Source organism: Rhinolophus sinicus, chromosome X (genome assembly GCF_036562045.2).
Source record: "Rhinolophus sinicus isolate RSC01 chromosome X, ASM3656204v1, whole genome shotgun sequence".
Classification (NCBI taxonomy): Eukaryota; Metazoa; Chordata; class Mammalia; order Chiroptera; family Rhinolophidae; genus Rhinolophus; species Rhinolophus sinicus.
The window spans coordinates 18,988,652-19,012,796 of record NC_133768.1 but is presented as its reverse complement, the minus strand read 5'-3'; the positions used below and the strand labels follow the sequence as shown (position 1 = coordinate 19,012,796).

General features: G+C 40.8%; 1 protein-coding gene across 2 annotated transcripts in view; it reads right to left on the bottom strand.

The window, feature by feature from the left end:
- The window catches only part of PDK3 (pyruvate dehydrogenase kinase 3), a 61,627-nt gene extending 42,762 nt beyond the window's left edge, over positions 1 to 18,865 (bottom strand). The window contains exon 1 of one of the 2 annotated variants that reach the window (XM_019757052.2): positions 18,535 to 18,865. In XM_019757052.2, coding sequence (XP_019612611.1) covers positions 18,535 to 18,640 — 106 coding nt within the window. In that variant the 5' untranslated portion in view covers positions 18,641 to 18,865. The remainder of the gene's footprint in view (positions 1 to 18,534) is intronic. The other variant, XM_019757053.2, reaches the window with a different exon arrangement.
- Positions 18,866 to 24,145: the final 5,280 nt, after the last annotated feature.

Sequence of the window (24,145 nt, the reverse complement as noted above, 5' to 3'; positions counted from 1 at the left end):
AAAAAACCAAATAAATGAACAAACTCATAGATTCAGAGAACAAACTGATCACCACCAGATGGAAGGGGGTTTAGAGGATGGGTGGAAAAGGTGAAGGGATTAGGAAGCACAAATTGCCAGTTATAAAAACAGGCACGGGCCTGTAGAGTACAGTATAGGGAATATAGTCGATAGTATTGTAATAACTATGTATGGTGTCTAGTGGGTACTAGACTTATTGGGGTGATCACTTCCTAAGGTTTATAAAAGAATAATCACTATGTTGTACATCTGAACTAATGCTGTACGCCAACTGTAATTGAAAATTTTTTTAAAAAGAAAAAAAGCAGTACCTATTTCGTAGAGGCTATGGTGAGGTTTAAAAAGTGTTTAACACTTAACATTAACAAGTTCTTAAAATGTGAAAGAGGGGGCTCATCAAACAGCAATCATTAACTGTGCCAATGATGATAAAGTGAAACAGCCTGAGGCCATGTGTGCCAGATCAAATAGGCTGGTACCTGCTGAGCCCTGAGAGCGTGACTGTGCGACGCTGTGCTCACTTGATGATTCCACATAATTAAAAAAAGATTAAAAAGGATTAAAGTGTGTTCCGTGTCCCTATCCACCACTTCCATTCATTTTAAAATGAAAAGGCCTTGATGCTTACATTGGTCAACTCTGCCCTAACTAGAAAACTCAACCAGTCACGGCATGGTCTAAGGACCAAACTTCAGGAAGCATTTATGCTAGCCTTCTTGGATTTATCGACCTTCTCTAAAGTGGCAGAAAAAGAAACTTTATTTGTGTCTACCTATATCCCTCATGGCACCGATCAGAGTACCTCTCCTATGGTAGCTTCTCACTGATTTACTGGAAGAATACATAATACTTTCAGAAGTTTGTATTTTTAAAAGAGTACCTAAAAAATTTCAGGTTTTGCCTCCTACATTTTAATTTAGCTCTTGAGATGAATTCTTTGTACTCATACTTTAATTATACACTAGCTCAAACAGGGGGATAAGCCTTTTTTAGTTAGTTAATGAGCGAACCTAAAAATAAATACGAAATGCCTGACTTTTTTTAACCTTTCTGTAGTTTTCCTCATATAAGTTGAAAGCATTTTATCCTGTGTATTAATGCTGGAAACTCAGTTTAAATCAAGGGGTTCCAATAATCTTTTTTTTTAGGAAACTTACCCCCCCAAAAAAAACACCTTTTGGCTTTAATTGAATGTCCTCTCAAAAGGGTTCTGTTTTTATAAGTCTTCTGGCATATTGAGTATTTTCCAGTTATTCTTTCCAGTTATTTGACTTCATTTTTTCCCACTTACGTGGCTTTTCTACATTCCTTAATTTTGATTTTCTATTTTTGTTCTGCATTTTTCTATATACTTCATCTTACTCAAATTTACCAATTAAATTATTCCTCGGTATCAGTTCAGAAGATGACAATGAAGGAGTGGGTGAGGGGCATGGAAAATTCTGACGAGTGAACACAAATTAGTCACTGGCTTTAACACACTCGTGTATTTCTTCACTTGTTCTTCCTCATTTGATGACTCTTTCATTCTCTTCTGTTTTCTGCTTGTTTTTCATACTTTGCCCTTTCATTGAGAAGTTGGAGACAGTCAACCACATTTGCAAAAGATATGATTTGCTTTGTTTAGAAAGGTTCCAAATAGCTTTCCATTCACTGAGACATAAGATGATAGACACAGAAACACGAACGGCTTTGGATTTAATGCAGGGAGCCTCTCACTGCGGGTCACCATAAGAAAAGAGCATTTGACTAGCCTTCTGAGAACAAGAGTTCAGACTTATTATTCTTTATACCTGGTTTCCACAGTGGCCTGTATTTCCAGTGAATCTTTAATCCTCTTTTCAAATAATTTACAGGAAGCAGAAAAAAACAATTATTTCTTCAGTTAATGAAGTAACTTGATGAGATAGCTTATAATTAAAGCAGACGGCTGAGCATATTCCTCCCCCCCCCCCCCACCCCGCCAAATGAAGTCTCCTGTGTGGATTACTTGAGGCTATCTTTGTCCACATCTTCCAGTTTTAACACTTGGTGGGGGATGGTTTGGGAGTGGTAGTAATGGGATCAGGGAGTGGAAAAGGAGAGCAACAAATGGAAAAATTGCTAGCAAGGCACCAAAAACCGGCAGAATGAATGATCAGCTTGTTCAGATAATGTTGCTTTTTCTATACTGTCAATTAAATATTTGCATTTGCAATGTATTTTTACTATTTATTAACCATTAAAATAGCTAAAATATAACCAAGAAAATAATATTTTTAGGGGCAGCTCTTTGATTTTCCTCCAGTTGTAATTATAACATTTCAATCTTTTGAAAACATTGAATTTTGGAATAAGTAATTCTTGGACTTACCAGGGCTAAACAATGATTAATAGTCCTTCAAAGAAACAACCTGAAATGTGAATGGAGAGCTACTAAATGATTGTGGTGAACATCCTTCAAAAGAATCCCTTATATTTTTTGGGCTTCAATTATAGTTTTATTATTTTTTTTATACTTTTAAATATTTGTTTTACTTCCAGGTCTAGAAGTACTTTTTCACAGCCTGAGAAGTTCAGTACTTTTCCTTTGTTTGGGAAAAGTTATTCCTGAAGTTAAAAAGAGATCAAAATAGGCAACAGATTTGGGGTCTACCAAATTTGAGACTGCCCTCACTCTAGACCAGGCCTTATTATTAAAACTCAAAGGCTGGGGACGTAACTACACGGTGGAGTGGGTGGGGCTGGAAGTAGCTGAAGGCTTCCTAACTCATGAGTCTGACCCCACAAGCACTGCCTCTCCATGGGTTTTCTCAAAGCATGAGGGCTTGGGCTAGTTGCATGGCTTCGGTAAACAAGGTGGAAGCTGCAGGGCCTTTTATGACCCAGCCTCGGATGTCACACAACTAGCCCCCTTCTGCCCTAGTCAACTGGTCAAGGCAGCCACAGCCCGCCCACACTCCACGGGAAGGGGATGAGACTCCCTCTCTTGATGGAGGGTTAGCAAGGGTGCATCATATAAAAGCATCATCATAGCCATCTTTGGAAAATGACAGCTGCCTTAAGATGTTCATGAGTAGGTGTAGAAGATGATTTATTTCTCAAATTACATTTTTAAGCATTCTTATATTGCCTGAATTTGTTTGCTATGGGGTCATTTTCTGGCCATTTATTTATCTTAGTTTCTTTCTTTCTCACTGTGGCCTTCCCTCAGATGCCTGGCGATCCTTGCTTGTTCAGTCATGTTTGAGAGTGAGGCAGCCTAAAGACTGACTACGTGAGCACCCCAAAAACCTGATTACATTGGCTTTTTGGTGAGGGTCCTAACACCACACCAGCGTTCCTAATTCCTCTTAGCTCATTCAGGGTCTTTAGAAAAGAACCCCCTTTTTGCCCTTTACTTTGCCTATGGGTAACTGCCTGCCTAATAATATTCCGATGGTCAAGGGTGGAGCATGAGCCTTCTGTTTACAGACTTCCAGTTGATTCTACCTGTCGGTCCCAACCTCTCCCCCTGCATTACTGAGGTGGGAGCCTCTCCTGGGCTCTGCTACACCTAGTTCGGCAGCCGCCCCGACCACCATGCCTTCTGAGTACATTCTAGACCTGAGCTGTCCAGTAGAGGAGCCTTCAGCAATTAGGGGAAATTTGAATATTCAATTTTGTTATGCTATCAATGATAAACTCCCCAAGTGTGATGCCTGTATCAAGGTTATTAGCAGACTACTCTTATGCTTAGGATATACGTAAGTACGAGGGGTAGTTATGATGTCTGCAACATACTCTAAAATGGTTCAGCCAAAAAAACACGTATAGAGAAGGCGGGAGGGAGACAGGAACAGATGCATGGGGTGGGAAGGAGATGAAAAGCAAATACAGTAAGTCCTCATTTAATGTCACCGATAGGTTCTGTAACTTTAAGCGAAACTGTGAATAACAAAACCCATAGGCTAACTGATATAAAGAAGAATTAGATTCCTATGACACCTCATCAATGTTATAACGAAACTCCATTATTTGAGGACCTGTTGAAGGAATCTAAAGGCTAGACATGAATGTTAACTACATTGTTCTTACAACTTTTCCTAAGGTCAGAAATTTTTCCAAATAAAGGTTTGGGAGGGACATCATTAAACAACCTAAATATTCAACGATAAGGGAATAGTAAAAAAATTTCAGTATTGCACATTTACATGGGGAAATATGCAATCATTAAAAAGAGTGTTTTTAAAGAAAATGCAGTGTTATAAAAAAGGTTTTCTTCTAACTAGAGCCAGTCTATTATCTTTTTAAAAAAAGAAAACCTAAAAAAGGTTTTCCTGTAACTAGAGCTAGTCTGTTATCTAAAAAACAGACAAAGAAACAAAAAGCAAAGCAAAAATCTCATACAGAATGTGCAGATCTTCCTGATGGGGTTTGAAGCCCATGGTACAGACCTCCATGTAAGGATTTTTCTTGTTCTTATAGGAAAAGAGGTTACAGGGTGACTGTGGTGGGGTCCTTAATGAAGGTGAGCAAAGGTTATGGATCTTTCCCTGAAGGACATCTGTGTCTGTGCTGAGGGAAAGTGAGTAATGTCCACTAACGCCTTGATCCTCTCTTTAGAAATCCTGTTTGTTTACTTTTCTGAAATATATGTTCATAAACATATTAGTGAGAAACATGCCCCTCTCTGTGTGTCAGATAAGGCCAAAGCAAGATGTAAATGAATTTCATTGTGGGTTCACCATTTGTGCCCTCCATTTGGGCAACCCCTCTGCCCCTGCCCCCGGTCACTGACTTCTATATCCTGTGGGTCCCAGGATTTCTCAGAAAATGGAAGAGTCCGTTAGCATAATACCTGGCACACTGTAGGTGTTCACTATTTCCTGATTAGCACTGAAAATTAAAATACCTAGTAAATTTCAGTATAACCTTAATATAGCAAATAAAATTCAGTGGTTCAAGCTAACATTTGCTCGTAATGGTAAATTCCTCTTATAGATAGAGCATTGTATTCTATATATTTGGTTAGGGGTATTGAAATCCTTAGTTAAGGGAAGAAGAGCTGAAAGGTAGCTAGGAAAGTGATAATAAGGTGGCAGTAATTGTCAATACGGTGTGTTGGGCCAGAGAGTGGAGAGAACAGGTATGCACGTGTCAGAACTGATACCACAAATAGAGCTTTGGCCAGCGGGAGCATGTGAGTAGCAACCGAAGCCAAAGCCACCACACAGATCCGTATCGACGTAGGATCTAGTCCTACGGTGGATGGTGAATTACAGGCTCTCTTGTTGTCATGGAAGCAAGAATAGTTAAGTAAAGGTCACACTGTATTCATCTTTGAGGTTAATTGAGGCAAAATGTTAACCATTACAGTGAACGAAAAGGATCCAAAGCCAGTCATGCTCAAAGCACAAATGAGCTGAAAGTGCTATATGTTTCTTGGAAAACGATCAGTTTATATAGCTGGGACCTTCAGCCAACAAACTTTAAGATAATTAACATTCAAGGTTAAGAGCTGTCTATGCAGTTTTTATTCTTAGCAGGAAGCTGATTCATCCAGGAAATACTGTGTCACTAATTTCCCATAATAAATGCATAGCCAACATCTACTGAATGTGTACCATGCGCCACGCAGCCTCGATGTCACCCGTGCAACAAACCTATGATTAGATGCTATCGTTTCCATTTTGCAGATAAGGACACGGGAGTGTAGTGGAATTAAGTGATTAGCCCATGCTCCCCCCATGATAGGCACCAGAAATCAAGACGTGAGTACAAGTCTACATATTCCCAGAGACAATACTAAGCAGTCTAACGAGTGTTGGTGGTCATCAGAACCAAAGTTGTTTCCGTGTAAGTAAATAAATAGGTATCAATCTGATAGTTCAGAAATGAGAAGACCATTAGAGTAGGCAATTTCCTGATTGTCTAATACAATGAATTTAGATGAAACCTCAGCATTACAAATACTCTTGTTTGCTAGAAAGAACTACACCGGGGCAATGGTATATTATGTTGAAAGAAATGGCATATTATGTTGAATGAAAAATGCATAGGTTTAAAAGCTCAGTCTACCTGCATTTTTACTGGTTTTGCCACAATTAACTTTGCTTAGACAAGATACTTGAATCATCTGAGCTTTAGCATCTTCATCCAAGAAATGGAAACATCTACTTGACCTGGATGTTGTGAGCATTATAGCTATATCTGCCCACTACTGTGTCTGCCAGAGAGTGGTACACAAAGGTGAGTGGCTTTTGCCTCCTAAAAACAATAATTTCTGGTTTGCTTTGAAAGAGGCAGCCAAGATGTTACATCAACAACTAGCTGATGGTTTGGGAAGTCTGTTACTCAGGGCTTCTACTTTCCACGTGCAAAACTGGGAAGGTTGGACAGATGATCTCTGAGCTCAAGCTCCCACTGAATGGATCTAAGAGAAGATTTTAGGTTGTATCTCTACACTTGACAGTTCTTTATCCTACACCACCGACCTTGCCTAATATGTACATCCTGGAACAACTCTGGAAAGCACTGCTAGGAGTAGGCAGCCAAGGAAAGGAGCTAGAAATTCAGAAAAACACTATTGTCGTGCGGGAGACCCTGCTCGCTGCGCCATTTGTCGTGCGGGGCGGCCTGGGGGGTCTCTGCTCCTGCTCCCCACATAAGAACGCAGGATATGGTGAGGCCAAAAAGGAACACCCACGGAGCCATAGGTAGGGGAGTCATATCACTATGGTCTCACTGGAGGCTGGGTTCATTGGACGTGTGACCTGCTGTCCGTTTTTCTGCCAACCGACCGACGACTCTCCTCCACTCTCCTCGACTCTGCTCCTCTACTCTCCTCGGCTCTCCTTGGCTCTCCTCGGCAATCCTCGGCTCTCCTCCGTAGCCGCAGCAGTTATATTAGAAGCCAATTGGCCAACCAGCCACAGCCGACGGCCATCTACTACCCGAGCCAGCACCCTTCCACATGAGGCCGAGAGCCTGTAAACTACTTTCTGGGGCTCTGTCCCCACAACTATGTACATACATTTACATGTGTTCTGTTTGTGTTCCACCCAGCGAGCCTCCAAGGGCATTTTGGATAAAGGACAATTCGGTTAACACCTCACACATTCCCATGCACCCACCCCTATTACATAAACCTTCAAGGGAGAGATAGGGACAGCAGGAAAGCATGCCACAAACTCACAGAATTCATAAATCTTGGCATATAGCTCTTTGTTCATAGCTCTTGGGCCTGGGCAAAAACTTTACCAGATCTAATATAGTTCTTAACTCTGGAAGCACAATCACCTGGGTAACTCAAAAATACCATGCCTAAACCCTACCCCCAGAAATTGATTTAATTGGCTTATGCGGGGGACAGGTGTCACTGGTTTTCATTGCTCCCCCAGATGATTCTCATGAGCAGCCAGGACTGAGAACAACTGACTAGCATCCAATCACAAAAAATTTAACAAGGTAACAAATGAAAGAACTCCTCAGGCTCAGACAGTGGCTATTAAACACCCCAAGGTTTTCCATTTACCCATGTGTTTTTAGTCTCTGTTCATGTTTTGAGTTTTGTTTCAGCCTCTTAGGAAAGGGACCACAAACATCTTCATAATCTTTCAGCGCTGTCAACTATCGTTTTTCTCTCTTTTTCAGATACTCTTCAAAACTACTGAACACATTCATGAAGGAAATGGCTATACTTCAGGACATCGTGACTCTTGACAAGCTGTGACAGTGTACTTGCCGATCCTTTCCTGCAGCGTGCTTTGTTCCCACACCACCCCTCACCCTTTCCCTCATTCTCAGCTGTAGAGTGGCCGCAAGATGAGCAGAGGTGGTCCGATTCCTGGCTGTGCCATCTGCTGTACGTGTGGCTCATTTTCTTACCTGCCCTGAACCTCAGCTCCCCGATTTGTAAAATGGACATGACTGTGGTGAAAATTCCACTATATCATATTTTATACCAAGTGTTGGTAAGTACTCAGTAAATGCTGGTTGACTCTATTGGATCTTTTTCAGTTTCCAAAGAGTCCATTGTAATTTCCCTCTTGAACTGCTTTACTGAAGGCCAAGCTCAGGTTAAAGAGGCAGGAATGTAAGTACGTAGGTCCAAGACGACATGGAGGAGAATGTGTCAAGGGCACCAACCGAAGAAGCGGTGCCCCTGTGTCGAAAGGGCAATTTCTAGAGAAAGGGAGGCTCACTGTGAGGAAGCAACTTAAGGGTTTATTAGAAATTAAGTGCTCGCGAGCACATCACGTGACCAGTACAGGACAAGTAAGATAGCACTTACCACTTTGCTTTCTATTGAATCTCAGAAGCAGGAGAAATTAACTAAATATATACAAAATCCACAGTCAGGGATTGAGGAATATCTGCTACCAAGTTTAAGGAAACATTGTATTTTTCTACTAGAACATATCCAAGGAAACGTTCAGATAAAACCCTGAGTCTGTTCTAGTCTATGAAAATGTTAACAGTTTTTTGGAAAAAGATATGTATATGACCAATTTCAAAGGGCCCTACTGTTTGCTGGCAAAAAACACAAGGGAAAATATTTAACTTCATGTGTTCGGAAAATGTTAGAGAGAAACAGAAATTTGTTCCCAACAGTGAAACTATTATATACTGACCTCCATGCCCAGTAAGAAAGAAAGCAATCCTGGTTCAATTCAAATGGTCAAGTAGAATCCTAAGTCTAAGAATGAAAATAAAATCAAGACTGCTTGGGTGATGCTTAGGGAAATAATCTAAGATTGAGTTAGAACCCCAAATGTTCAATTAGAGGAAATATAAATATTGACCTGTGTAAATTTAATAGTTCACTGTAACTTTTGTGCCATTCATTATGGCAGAAAGTATAATCTCAGTAAACATGAGACACTGACCAGGAATAGGGGACTCCTTGAGGGACATGAAGGACACACTCAAACCCAGCTCTGCCCCAAGGCCAAGTATGGAGGTAAACTGCCCACACCTCCTGCCTTAAAGCAAAATGGGCCAACTGAAGATGCTTCCAGGCTAGTTTCAATGAATGCCAGCTAACCCATCCACGGTCCCCTTAGCATATTTTGTATAAGTTAACTAATTTATCAAGAAGAGTAAGTGGGCAGGAACAGCAAGAATTTCTAAAAACCTAAGGCAATAAATAAGGAACTGCCTTCACCACATTTCAACACAAATTAAAGGCAAAAGTTAGCCTATGATATTTACTTCAAATCAGAAAAGTTGTCCTATTGAATAGAATCCACAAATATAAACTACTCTGTGAACTTAGTAGGTGATAAACAGAAACAAGAACAAAGAAAGATTTGAGGTCTTAATTACTGCTGTCCAACTGGACAAAACAGAGCAAAAGCAAGTTGGCTACAAAAATCCCATCAGAAATGGCAATAAATTCCAGGATTTAGTAGCAATTTACAAACTGCTAAAGGTGATAAATCTGACCATGATAAAAACACTGTAAATGACTGAGTGTATAAAAACTCAGACTAAATAAAAAAGAAACCAACATCCGGTGTTAACATACTCGTATGTAAACATATGGGCAAAAGCTAGAAGGCTGTCACAAAAAATGGACGGAAGAATTATAGGTGATATTCTTTGCAAATGCCTTTAATTGTTGCTTTGATAATTACTTTACCAAAGCAGGGAACACTGGGAAACAATATTTACACAGCACAATAGCTTACTATGCCAAATAGACACAAGGAATTCATACAAACGATTAAAACTCCAGGTTCCAGTTACTAAATGGTCAAGGGAACTTTACACACAACAAAATGCAGAGAATAAGCCTACATGGGGAAAAATACAACTTTCAGTTTCTCTGTTACCCATTATACAATTAAAATCCTAAAACCTCATTTTGGCAGGGCTGTGGAGAAACTGGTACTTTAAACTTTGGTGACAGCTCTGTAGGTTCAAGTTGTACAATCCTTCAAGCCTTTCACATGGTGATTCCACTCAGGGGCACACACCCTATAGGTAAACAGCCCGGTTACCTAGAAAAGTCTTAGGTACCTCAAAAGTAACATTCCAGATAGCCAAGGTTTACTGTTACGAGCTTTATCATTTAAATGCAAATTAAGAACAATCACTAGAGCAATCACTTCACCCTTCTTTAACAGGGGATTGAATTAACTTATACTAAAGGCCCGAAAACTTTCTGTAAATGGCCAGATGGTAAACATTTTTGGCTTTGTGGGTCAAACCGTCTCTGTGGCAAGTACTCTGCTGTTGTGGAGGGACACAAGCCACACACAATATGTTAACAAATGGGTGTGGCTGTGTTCCAGTATAACTTTATTTACAAAAATAAGTGTTTTCAAAACTCGTAATGTACCAAAGAGAAGCCTAATGTAAACTATGGACTTTGGGCTGATAATGGTGGGTCAGTGAGGGTGTACTATAACAAATGTCCCACTCTGGTGGGGGCTGTTGACAGTGGGGGAGGCTGGATCTGAGCAAGGGAGTGTATGTGGGAGCTCCCTGTACTTTCTGCCCAATTTTGCTGTGAACCTAAAACTAGTCTTAAAGTCTATTAATTAGAAAAACAAAATAAAACAGGTGGCTGACCGTCGGGCTATATAGTTTGACAACCAGCCTATCTTACACTACAGTATTCCTAAAACAAAAGGATTTGCCCAACTCTGAAATCAGATTATTGTGGAAGTAAAATAATTTAATATGCATATGCAATATTTTTAAAAAGGAAAGCGGTGACATTTTCTGATTCCATCCTGTAACAAAACCAAGGTTTCCCAAATCTTGCCAACAGTCTGATCAATTTCGCAACGTTTAATGAGAAGAAACCACTCAGTCATCACTAGGTCAGTAAGTGTGGCCATGTCTCCCCTTCAAAAGCACACAAAACAGCAAAGACATCAAAGGAAACCAGAGCTACACCTTTAGTGCCCAGAGCCTGATAAACCAGGTTATGCTGAAATCCAGCCTATCGGAGCATTAAGGCCCCCAAAGGCCAATTCTTTCTTTAAATTTTAGATATTGATCAAGATGCATTAAGCCTCCTTAGATGTCTTTACCCTAAATGATATTGTTCTCTTCCCTTTTAATTCTGAACAGTAGGCTTCTGTCTCGAAACAGGTTAGTCTAATTCTTGGCAACTCCACACAGCAGAAAAATCTTACGGCTTACAGACAAGGTGTGTCATGTACATATATGTAAAGTTACAAAATAAACACATGCGGAAACAGAATGAGATTGTTTTTCCCTTTTGCTAGCACAATTAAAAAACAAAACAAAACAAAATTTGCATCTTCTCCAGAAACAAAATCACTGTCCTCCCCAGCCTCCAAGGAGCATAATGACTTAAAAACTTTTCGAAGAGCAGTCATTTGGAACCAAAGTCAACCTCTCAGTAGGTATCAGAACCCCAAAATACTTTCTAAAGGAAAACAGAGGCGGCTGAACCTCAAGAATAGTAAAAACAGGGAAACTGGCTGCTGCCTTCTAATAGCTAAAGGCTCCAAGGTTCACAGAACCAGTGTGATTCTGGTAGAAATCTTTGCTGTGAAAAGAAGGCCAAGTTGTCAGACAACCTGCTTTCTGGTGGTTTTACTTGGGAGATGCTATATTTAAGTGTGGGGACATTAGAGAAGTTTAAATTTATATAACAACTGACTCGATTAAAGTGACATAATTGTTAATGACCTTTCTATATTGTCAGTAATTGCCATTTATGGAATGCCTACTCTGCAGAGAGCAAACAGCTCAGGAGGCTGTGAGACATTACAAAGAGGGCCCACTCTCCACCAAGAATAGTTTAGAATAAAATAACAGAAGCCAGGAGCAAATGCCTTTAATAGCAAATGCAGCTACGTAAAAGACAAGTACAAAGGAACTAGGAAATAAAACAAATAGGAAGTAAGTCTACGAGGAGGGGATAAAGTGATTAGTTGAAGGAACCAGAAGAGGACAGGATAAACTGAATGATGAAAAACACGTCCGAATGAAAATGTGAATCATTTCCTATGAACTCATTCAAGGTTCAGAAGGTTCTATCTTTAATTTATGTCATAACAGTCCAACTTCTCCTTTTCTTGTATCACTAAGAGAACTTTTAATTCATAACAACTACTTAATAGAGAAACAGACCTCAAACTTTGGCCGGTATAACAAAGAACTACTATAACATTAACTGCCATTCAAAGACAATAAATTGGTCCCCAAATCCTGAGAGTAACAGGTTCACAGGGGAAGAAGGAAAAGTTATATTGAGAAATAAAATCAATAAATGCTTATTCTGACCATTAAAATGTGATGTTCCTATTACTCCTAATAAAGAATTAATATGTACTATCTGAAGCCTCACTGTCCAATAGAAAGATGCAAGCCACATGTCATTTTAAATTTCCTAGCAGCCACATTAATATAAAAACACAGGTGAAATTTGTGCTATTTTATTAAATCCAGCATATCCAAAAGATTATCATTCCAACATGGAATCAATGTAAAAAAATATTGAGATATTTCACTAGTTTTATATTAAGTCTATGAAATCCAGTGTGTATCTTACACTTTCATCTCAATTCAAAGCTAAATTTCTATCAGAAATAATTGACCTATAATTAGATTTCATCAAATTTATAGTTCAGGTAGATTCACATATCCAAATCGTCCCAAACATACTTAAAAGTTTTCCAATGAACTGAATCAAGTATCAGTTTTAAATTAAAATTAAATCAACTCAGTTTCTCAGTCACACTAGTCACATTTCAAGTGCTCAATAGTCTCAAGTGCCTCATGGTGACCATACTGGACAAAGAAGGTCTAGAGAAATAAAGAAGTAATTATAAAGACAATCACTGGAACCCAAAATTCACGCCTAATGATTAAAAGAAATATAATAAAGCAAATAAGACATACACTATAGTAGAAAATTAAGGTATTAAAAACAGAAAGCAAAAGAAAATTACAGATGTTTCTCATTACAGATTAACAGACCTGTCATATATCAATAAATATAATTAGTTAAACTTAACCACATAAGAAAAAATGTTTGATTCACAAAGCAAAACTCAACTTCATATTATAATTCAATCCAATATTTAAAGCAAAGTAATACAGAAAACCTGAAAACAAAAGAATGGCAATGCTCTACCAGGAAACATAAACAAGTGGAAAACGGGGATCTAAATCTCAATGTCAAATAAGTTGAATCCAGGCCAAAAAAGCATTAAACTAGGAGAAGGACAGCATTCTGTATTGCTAAAGGGTACATCTCACAATGACAGTAACCAGATCTAAGCAGCAAACCTAACATTAACAGGCATAAAGCAAAAACCATAAGTGGTATGTGGAGAAAGAGAATCATATTATTAGGAGACTTCAACTTCTCTCGGGCCACGACAGATAAACTAGTTTTAAAAAACGTAAAAGTAAAGAAAGCTTAAACAACATAATTAATATGGTAGATCTGATATACCAAACTCTATAACCTGAGAAGAAAGCATAACCTTCTTTTTGCTGCCAAAAGATACATTCACAGGAAATGACCACATCTCGGGGTACAAAGCAAGCGTCAATAAATTAAATAATTATTCAGATAACATTCTCTGATCACAACACAACAGAACAAAATATAAAGAAACTTAGGGCTACAAAACTCTAGCCCTAAATACTGAAATAAACAAACGAAAAAGAAATAAAATATCCAGTTCAAAAAAACAACAACATAATAAACCCAAGGAAATCAGAGGGAATTAATAAAGTCAAAGTAGATATTAATGAACTAGAAAATAAAAGTCATAAAACTAATAAACGAATCCAATCATATAAACTACCCTCTAATCTAATCGAGAAAGGGGGAGGAGAGAACAAATATAAAAGAAATAAAGGGGGAAATAGCCACAGAGAAAATTAAGACTAAGAGACTACTATGTCAGTTATGCTAGTTGACTTAAAACCACAATGACTAGGGTAAATTTCTAGAGCAATGTATCAAAATGGACTCTAGAGGATAAACAGAAAATCTACACGGAGCAGTATTTTAGAATAAATTGTCAAAGAACAATAGTCCCCCAAACACAGTATGTTTTAAGAGGTTTTATAGAGGGATCCTAACAAATCTTTAAAGAACAAAAATTCAAAAGATAAATTGCTCTTAATTTAGAAAATAATTTTTTTTTCTGAAACAAGCATGACACTGATAAGAAAATCTAACAGACTGCTCATACACACATCTACAGACAAACAGCATGTGGACAGCAATATAATGAACCCAGGATTCATCATAATATTCTCTCTACTTCTGTATATGCTTAAAATTTTCCATCGTAAAACCTAAACAATTGCTTACTCAAAGAGAAAAAAAATGCCATCTAGATACCATTTTTCACTTAGCCAAAGTTTGATAACAATGTGGTGAAAGTGTAGGAAAATAGACGCTCAAACTTCCATGAGAGGATAAACAGACAACCTCTATGGAAAGCAAGTTGACAATTGTTTATCAAAATTTCAAATGCACATGCCCTTTAATGTAGCAATCCCACGTTGAGGAATTTGTCCTATATATACACTTAATGAAATGGACGCTGTAATTCACTGTAGCAGTGGTTGTCATAGCAAAGATTCGAAACAACCTACAAGCCATCAACAGGGAGTTGGCTAATGAATTATATAGCACACTCATATAAACAAATTCTCAAAAGCCATAAAAAAGAAGTTCTGCAGATACAGATATGGAAAGCTAAGGTATTAAGCTTAAAAAGCAAGGTACAGACAAAAGTAGAACAAGCTGCTGTTGACACAAAAACAGGGAGACTAGTGGACAAAAGTGGAAGCTGACTTTTCTGTCCTTTTGCACCTTTTGAATTTGGAACCACGTGACTATAATCTCAGACCAAAAAGAAAATCTCGTTTTTAAAAACCCCATCCTTTAGAAGGCACACTGCCATTATAAACTCCTAATCCATTTAGACCACTTCCTATTCTTGCTATGCTTTGCTGTTTGGAAGGCCGTATTTCTTTCTATTTTTTTAATTTTTAAAAATTTGTTTTTTAATTACCATTGACATACAATATTATATTAGTTTCAGGTATACAAAACAGCATAGTGATTACACACTTATGTATCTCACAAAGTGATAGCCCCAATAAGTCTATTATCCATCTGACACTGTACAGTTATTACAATATTATTAATTATATTCCCTATGCTATACTTTACACCCCCGTAACTATGTTTTTTTTCAATTATAGTTGACAGTCAATATTATTTTATATTAGTTTCACGTGTACAGCATAGTGGTTAGACATTTATATATAATTATGAAGTGATCCCTCCAATAAGTCTAGTCCCCGCCTAACACTACACATAGTTTTTACAACATTATTATGGAAGGCCATATTTCAAGTAAAGATTGAGTTCAAGAAACTTTTATTATTTGAAGAGCATAGAGATAAAAGGCACACAGATGAAAGGGGGACAGTCCTCTAGATCCAGAAGGTCATCTAGTTAGTGGTATGCAACCCTGGTTATGCTTTAGAACAACCTGGGGGGGTCTTCTAAAAATACCAATACCCTGCACCCCACCCCAGATTACTTATATTAGAAGTTGGGGTGATGGGTCCCAGGCATGAAAACCACTGATCTAAATGCTTTACATCAGTGGTCCTCAACAGAGGGTGATTTTGCTCTCCCAGGGGACATGATACTGTCAGGAGATGGTTTGGTTGTCACAACTGGGGAGGGGGGAGGCTACTGGTATCTACTGTGCAGAGGCCAGGGATGCTGCTTTAGTAAACCTCCCACAATGCCCAGGACAGCACCCCCACAAAAATGACCTGTCCCAAAATGTCGATGCTGAGACTGAGAAATCCTCCTTTAAAATAAAATCACTGCTTCTGAAGTAACAACCAGTTTTAGTCTTCACTCTTAAACAAGGAAGGTACATTAGTATAATAAAGCTTGATTTCTGTTGCCATAGAAACGACAATGTATTTGTTGACACAGTTCTAACAAACACTGAAGCATAAAATTCCATGTATATCCATCCTTTCTCTGGTCTCTGTCCAGTAATTCTAGTCAAAAATTTATGTCCCGTTTGTAAAGTAGGCAGGGAGAAAGTCATAAAATTCACAAAGTGGCAGCCTGTGGGTCAACATGACCCATGCCTCTATTTTGTTTGAGCCACAGGTCTTTTAAAATATATTGAATTGGTGCCAATCAGCTGCCCCTTCTGAAGCCAGCATATATACCTGGGAGTTTGCCACAGTCCCCACCTGGTCCTTTTAAGCATTTGAGGTGGCCCTCCCCTGTAGTTTTCTCGAATCATGCACAGGCAGAAAGCCTCTTTACTCTTTTTCCTCCTCACCTTAAAAATATCCCCACACCCATTCTAAATTCTCAAACTCCCACACACTTGCCAAAATGGAACTTCTATCAAGAGCTAGAAGAACTAAGAGAAAGGTACTACTTGAGATGACCTTTTTGTGACAACTCTCTTCTTCTAGTTGACGTCATTAAAGGTAGGCTGCCTGCCACCTGATTCATCTGAGTGTTACAAACTAGGCTTGCAGTTTCTAACAGTTCCACTACAATTATATATGGCTCTTCTGTGAGCTTCCCTTATAAGGAAAAGACTTCAATTATTAGGCTTCTTCCATCATCCTACATTAGTACATTCCTCCAACCCTCCCCAAACAGGTCAGAGCCTTTTATGGGAAATAGCTATCAAAAGATTTAATAATTTTCTTTTAAAAAGCATATCCCTTTTTCTTTGAAATTGCAATCACGGACTTTGGAGCTGTGCTTTAGAGATTAACTGATATAATCCACACATTTTATTAATGAGGAAAATGAACCCCAGTGAGATTCAGTCACTTAGCCAAGGCCACACTCTTGAGTTAGTGGCAGAGCAAGAATTAGAACATTTGTTTCCAGATACTGGTCCCATGGGTTTTCCATGATAACTCTATCCCCTACTGTGGCTTTTCTACTCAAATGGCATCCTTGCCAAGACACCTACTAACATGGGTAGATACCAGCTGCTATAGAAATAACTCAAGTGAAATTTCACCAAGCTATTAGAGCTATCACTTCAACTTTGAGGGTGGAAAGGAGGAATTAGGAGTTTCTGGGTTCTTTTTGTTCCTTTATATTGTGACAACCTTAATGAAAGGTTATTGATACTTTCAGAATCTTCTATAAACCATAAATTAGAGATGGCAAACACACTATAGCAACATGACATTTTCTTTCCAAACCCTGTAGTCAGGAGCTGCCTTAAACCTCTAAAATTCTCACAAGTGGCCAGAGATGGTAGAGTAAAAAACTACCGAAAAGCTTTGGGCAGCGAAGTTTAAGATGCAAAGATCAACATCTCATTGAACTTTGACTTTCCTTGTCATTCTCTGGCAAATTGGTTTCTTAAAACTTAATTTGGTCTTAACTTTAAACTATTCCTCTCTTCCTATCCCAACTTAAGTACAGTCATCACATTTTGCATGTTGAGTCTTCCCCGAGTGTTCTACCTACTCTGCACTTTAGTTTTCATGCCCACTTGACACCATCCCTTGATTTTTACATAAAGTTCATGAAATGAACGGACGTTGATAATGGGTTATTTTCCCTTGAGAACTTAGAACATCTTTGCTGCTCCATTTTATTTGTTTTTAAGGATGCCGAATTCTATTCTGATACCTGAGTGGTTTACTTTCAGGTGTTTCACAATCAGCTCCCTCGCATTCAGCAATTAGGAGTATTCGCTCAGCGGTTGAAAAGGCACCACTCTGGGGAAACATGATCTAATTAACATATGGTGATGGAATCTATTCCCATCTCAGCTAGGCCTCAGGCAGAATGGGGGCTGTGTCCGCTGCGCTCTCGCAACTCCATCCGTGGAAGCGGCCCACCAGCCCACTCCACTGGGGAGATGGTGGGTGGGACACAAAAGGAGAGGCAGGACAAAAGGTGCTGGCCCGGAGGCCGGGGTTGTATCCTAAGGCTAGGAGCCCACACGTCCTCTCCTCCCCAGCATCCAAGCTTTTGCAGCCCAGGCCTCTTAACTGTTTTAACATAACACTAAGACTGCAACTGTTCGAGTCCTGCCGCTCCCGCCACCCGCGAGCACCTTAGAGCAGCAGAAAAGGAACAAAATGCCATTGCATAATTTATTCGACTTCAAGGTGTTTCTAAACAGCTCTTACACAACCAAAAAAAAAAAAAAGCATCTAAAAATAAAAACGTTAAAAAGCCACCAACATTCCGCTGGTAAGTTTTAAAGGCGGTGAGGTCTGTGTCAAGTAGATTTGAAGCTAACCATGCAGGTTTGGGGAGTACCGCCCGGGATGAGGGTTGTGTCTGTGGGTAGGCCCCTGGCCAGTGTGCGGGTGCCAGGCCTTGTCCCTGTGAGCCCCGAAATAAGAGCCCGGGGAGAGCCCCCGGGCATCCCGTAACCCCGCCCGTGGTTCCCACGACTTTGCCCTGAGGCTGCGGAGACCCGCGGCAGCAGCGGCGGTACCGGAAGGTAGTGACCACGGGGCCGTGGGGGCTGTGGCGACCGTGGGGACCCGCGGCCTCGCACTCACCGAAGTCCAAGAACTGCTTGATGGAGAGCGGCGATGGCGAGAAGCGCGAGTAGCGCTCGATCTGCTTGGGCACCGTCTGTTTCATCAGCCACCAGAACAGCCGCATTCTCGCCGGGGCAGTGCACAGACCAGCCGAGACGCGCAGGCGGCAGCAGGGGCCAGTGCAGCCGAGCGGCACGGAGCTGATGCGTTCTCCAAGCGCGTACCCCAGCCTCCGCCTCGGCCTCGGCGCCGCGGGTGCAGCCGCTGCAACAGCAGCAACAGCAGCAGGAGCAGCAGCAGCAGCAGCAGCAGCTCCCGGGCCGCGGCCGGTCGCCCGCGGCTTCCCCACGTCCCGCCCACAGGGGCGGAGCCGGCCGCCGCACGTACGCGGCGCCCGAAGGGCACGGGGAGCGCGGGAGGCGCGCGGCCGCACGCGCCGGCAGCTGATTGGCCGCCGTCTTCGCTTTCTTTTGCCGGAGTGCGACCCGACGCCGGCTCCTTCCTTCCCGGCTTTTGGGACTCAGCAGGGCGGCCAAGAGCAGCTGCTCTGAGTCCCGCTCCCGACTAGGTCCTACGTAGCAAAAAGGTGGCGGAGGTAAAGGGCGATTGTGAGGAGGCCTGGAGCCCACGTGAGGAATCTGACCCTACGCTTCGCTCCAAGCCCCTCTCAACCAATGGCACCTTTTCCGGGAGGCCTGCTCAGGGGCTGGCTGTTGCGCCTCAAGGTGTTTGTTTCATCTTGACACTTTGATTTTCGTGTTGTTTGCCACTTAATTATAGTGGCTGTTTCATGGCCTCCACCGCCACCACCTTTGGGCAGAAGCAAATGTAAACTCACTGGTTCTGCTTCGTGCCCGCCCCTTAGTATTGGGCAGGATTAATTGTAACGTCACCGACTCTTTGTGTCTTGGTCCCCGGCGACTCCCCGCCCCCACCTCCCCACTCTCCCACCCACTGGCGAACACCTTTGGACAGGATTGTTAGATCATTCCTGGCCTGCCACCTCTATTCCCCACCCAAACCCCCCCACTCTCCCACGGGGCCCAACACCTTTAGACAAGATTAGTTAAGTCACTGACTCTGTTTCAACCACCACCACCACCACCATTGGACAGGATCAAATTTAAGGTCACTGACACTTCGTTTGGGGCCTACCCCCCTCTCCCCCTGCACACTCCCCTTAACAACATTGGGCAGGATTAATTGTAAGGTCACTGACTCTGCTCCATGCCCCCACCTCCGCTACCATTGGAAAGGATCAAATTTAAGGTCATTGACACTATCTTTCATACCCCCTTACCACCATCACCACCATAGGACAGCTCCCTGACTGTTTCATGCTTCACCACCACAAGCACCACTACTTTTGGACAGAAGGCTATGCTTACACTGTGTGTTGGGTATTCTTTGCATACGAGTGAGCTTGGATTCAGGGTTCAGTATTATTAAATCATTATTTCCTAATATGAGCGTGTAAAGTACTGCTTGCTTTAATCATTTCCACCAAACCTTATTTTATTTTTGGCAATGTGTAAACATGAACTAAAAGGCAGAATGTTCTCTAAGGAAAGGTAAAAATGTAACAAAACCACTCCTTTGGTCTGACTGGACTGGTTTTCTCACTGAGTATTATTGGTGTGTTGTAGCTTATTGCACTTTTGTGCATTCATTGGCTATTTATGCACCCAATTCTTTGCTTAATAACTGCATCTCTACTCTGAATATAAACAGTAATACATACACTCAAAGACATCCAGTGGTCTTCCCACACTTCTAGATTTTCAAGTCATCTTGGTGGTGATATGATGTGTAGACTGTCAGGTCTTTTCCATTCAAACCAAAGCCTAAAAGAGACATACTTACAACCTGTTTAACCAGGAGCTTTGCCAGCAGAACTCAGCAATCCTGTCGGTGTGTTTGGGCAGACAAAAAGTCCTGTGGCCTGTGATTCCTCCAGTGACTTTCTCAGGTGTTACCTGGAGACGGAGTGTACTTGATGGCAATTGTGGTAGTCAGCAAGCAGAAAGAAGTTGAATGTCGGTGGAGAGGGAGGTTTTCCCAACCTAAGTTGCAAATGCTGCTGATCTTTATGAGCTTGAAAATCACTTGTTTCACTAATTCCTTTTCCACTGAACAAAATGCTACTTTAATTCTATGTATTCTGTTCATTTGATGACTTCAACTGTCATGTGCCTAGTTTTATTAATGACTGTGCAAAAGGTGGCAAGTCTTAGAAGTTGGGAACAATATGAAACGGCCTGATAGAATAGAAATTGTGCTGGTCCAGCGCTCAAATGACCCAGCCATAAACTTGGTTCTATCATTAACTAGCTGTGTGACCTTAAACAAGTCATTTAGACTTTCTGTGTCCCAGTTACTTCTTGTCAAATGGAGATACTTGATTTCTCTCCCTGGCATTTGTGACAATCAAATGAAATAAATCATATCTAATATAACACAAGACACTGTTGTACCTTTTTATATAGCCATACATATATTTTTAGTTAATAGTTTTGTGTTAATTGGCAAAATCCAGACGTTAAACTAGTGGGTTGATTTCAGTGCAGGCCGTAGTTATAAAAGATTGCTCTTGAGATGTAAGTAGATCTTGATGAACTTTTTTCAGTTCCTGTACGCACCAAGGTCTTGCCTAGGCCCTGCTCCCAGTGGCTCTCAAAGTGAGATCCCTGGAACAGCAGCAGGAGTTTCACCTGAGACCTTGTTAGAAAGCAAACTCTTGGAACCCCTCCCAAACCTACTGAATCAGAAACTCTGGGAGTGGGGCCTGGCAATCTGTGTTTTAATAAGCTATGGGGGTTTAAAGATATTGCCACAAATTCTTTGCTATTCCTCCCGTCAAGAGAGGGAGCTTAATCTCGTCCCCTTGAGTGTGAGCTAGATTTAGTAGTACTCGCTTCTAACAGACAGAGGATGGCCAGAGTGAGGAGATCTCACTTCCAAAATCAGATTATAAAACAACTTTGGCCCTACAAAATACCTAGCCAGTATTCCTCAAAACTATCAAGGTCATTAAAAACAAGAAAAATTTGAGAAATATTGTCACAGCCAAGAGAAGCCTAAGGAGACAAGACAACTAAATAGAGTATGTAGTCACACAACAGCCTAGCCAACTGTCCCCCGTGTCTTTCCTTAAGGAAAGAAGAGTCTGTGAGACTGTGCCTTTCTGGGACTCTGTTCCATCCTTGTGTTTACACCGTATGTCTCTCTGTCTGGTCCCAAAAAGACGGTTTGCAGCCAAAGACGGGTAAGATATCTCACGGGAGATAACACCTAAGCCAGGCGGAACCAAGTGGGGACCCTCAATGAACTGCCTTAGAAAAATGTGGGAAGGGGCCTTGCCTCCCCTTCCCCCTGCCTGGGAAAAGCCATTGCTGGCTCTGGCTTTTCTCTTGCACCTGTTTGTGAGACAAGCATGAGGACAGTAAAGATCAGTTCTCTCCACTTATCTCAACAGAGCTGTTACAATATGAGAGACTTGACCCTGAGAGGGTACATACCTTAATTAAGACATCATGGGACCTTGTGCTTCGGCTGTTGACAGACAAAGGGTGATTGGAATAAACATTTTTCTGCTATGATGTATGAGTCTCACAGACCGTGTAAGAATGTTACTTGCTTGTATTTGTATACCTATCAGTAAAAACCTCCAGTCGGCCTTATTCTGGGCTCCAGTCCTCTGAGACTGAGAGACCCCTGGCCTTCGGAGAGATTTAACTGCATTGAGTCTCTGTTTGTTTCTTTCTTAAAAACTTAACCCAAGCCGCCCCTTCTCGCACCCTCACTGCCCGTGTTGCGCTGGACGCGATAAGAATGTGCTATTCTGGATGGGATTCTGGAACAGATATAAGGACATTAGGTAAAAACTAAGGAATTCTGAATAAAGAATGGTCTTTAGACCAAATTTGTTTAATAATGATGTATGAACATTTGTTAATGAATTGTAACAAATGTAACATGCCACTGAAAGTATGGGCACTTGTGTACTATCATCTCAATTTTCCTGTAAATCTGTGTTCTAAAAAATAAAGTCAATTATACCACACAGTATTGTTAACTATAGTTATCATATTGCAAGTTACATCCTCAGAACTTATTTATCTTATAAGTGGGAGGTTTGAAAGTTGCTAAGAGAGCAGAACTTAAAAGTTCTCATCACAAGGAAAAAAATATTTGTAACTGAGTCGATGGATAGTAACTAAATTTATTATGGTAATCATTTTGCATGTATACATATATCAAATCATTATGTTGTACACCTTAAACATACAATGTCATATGTCAATTATATCTCAATAAAACTGGAAAAAAGCAGTACCTTTTGGTTACAAAATGTAAAATAAAATATATTCAAATAATACAATGAAAATATATGATAGCAATAAAACTATAACCATAGAATAACTACTGAACATTTAAAGGACATGTTTTACAAAAATAATAATAAAGTCAATATTTTTTAAAAAAAACTGTGGCTTCCATCTTGGGGGTTCTCTTTCTCTCTCTCTCTCTCTCTCTCTCTCTCTCTCTCTCTATATATATATATATATATATATATATATATATATATATATATATATATATGTATGTATATATCTTTATTCCTTCTTCCCTCCTTCCCTTCCTCCCTCCTTCCCTTCCTCCCTCCCTCTCTGGCAGAAGCCACCTGCCATGCTGTGAGGCAGCCCTGTGGAGAAGCTCACAAGAGTGAGCTCAGAAGCAGGTGCTTTTGGAAGCAGGTCCCTCCCCTGTCCGGCACCTTGATTGTAACCTCCTGAGAGACCCTGGGCCACAAGCACTCAGCTAAGCGACTCACAGACTCCTGACCCACAGAAACTCTCAGAGTTTGTTGTAACGAATGTTTGTTGTTTCCAGCGGCTAAGTTTTGGGGTACTTTGTTATGCAGTAATACTTAAGTCATCTATGAGCCCTCCATGTGATTGTGACGCATGCTCAAGTGTGAGAACCGCTGTCCCACCCTATGCACTCTAATCCAGCGCCCTACTCCTTCTTGCTAAGGCCTCCCACCTCAGCACCATCCGCACTCAGACATCAGGGTAGGCCTCCCCTGACCATAAAGGCAATGCATTCCCCTTGCTATCTGGTATCCTGATTCACCGTGCTTCCCACTGTAACACTCAAAGCACTTCAGTATACGTTGATGAATGCCTAACTTCCACACTAAACGTCAGCCCTGTGACCACTTGGCCCGAGTCTGGCTTCGTCACGGCTTCGTCCCCAGTATCCAGCATGAGTACCAGTCAGTATTTAGGTTCACAATATTTATTAAATAAATGAAAACCAACAACCATAACAACAAAACCTACCCCAAACTTCATTCCTTCCCATCAGCTCTCAATGGAGAACAAAGGCAAGAGTCGTAGTATTCTGAGTAATTCAAGCAATAATGAAAACTTTATTAAATCATCATTTGACAAAGCCAAAAGCCCAAATCCAAAGTGGAGTGGGACATATGAGGGGAAAAAATAACCGCTGATCATCTCTTCATCACTGGTTGGTGGGTCTTGTCATAAATTGCCTCCACTAGCACTTGATTTTATGTAATCCCTGTCTCCCTGTCTTTTCCTCCTCCTCTCTTCACTCTCAACTA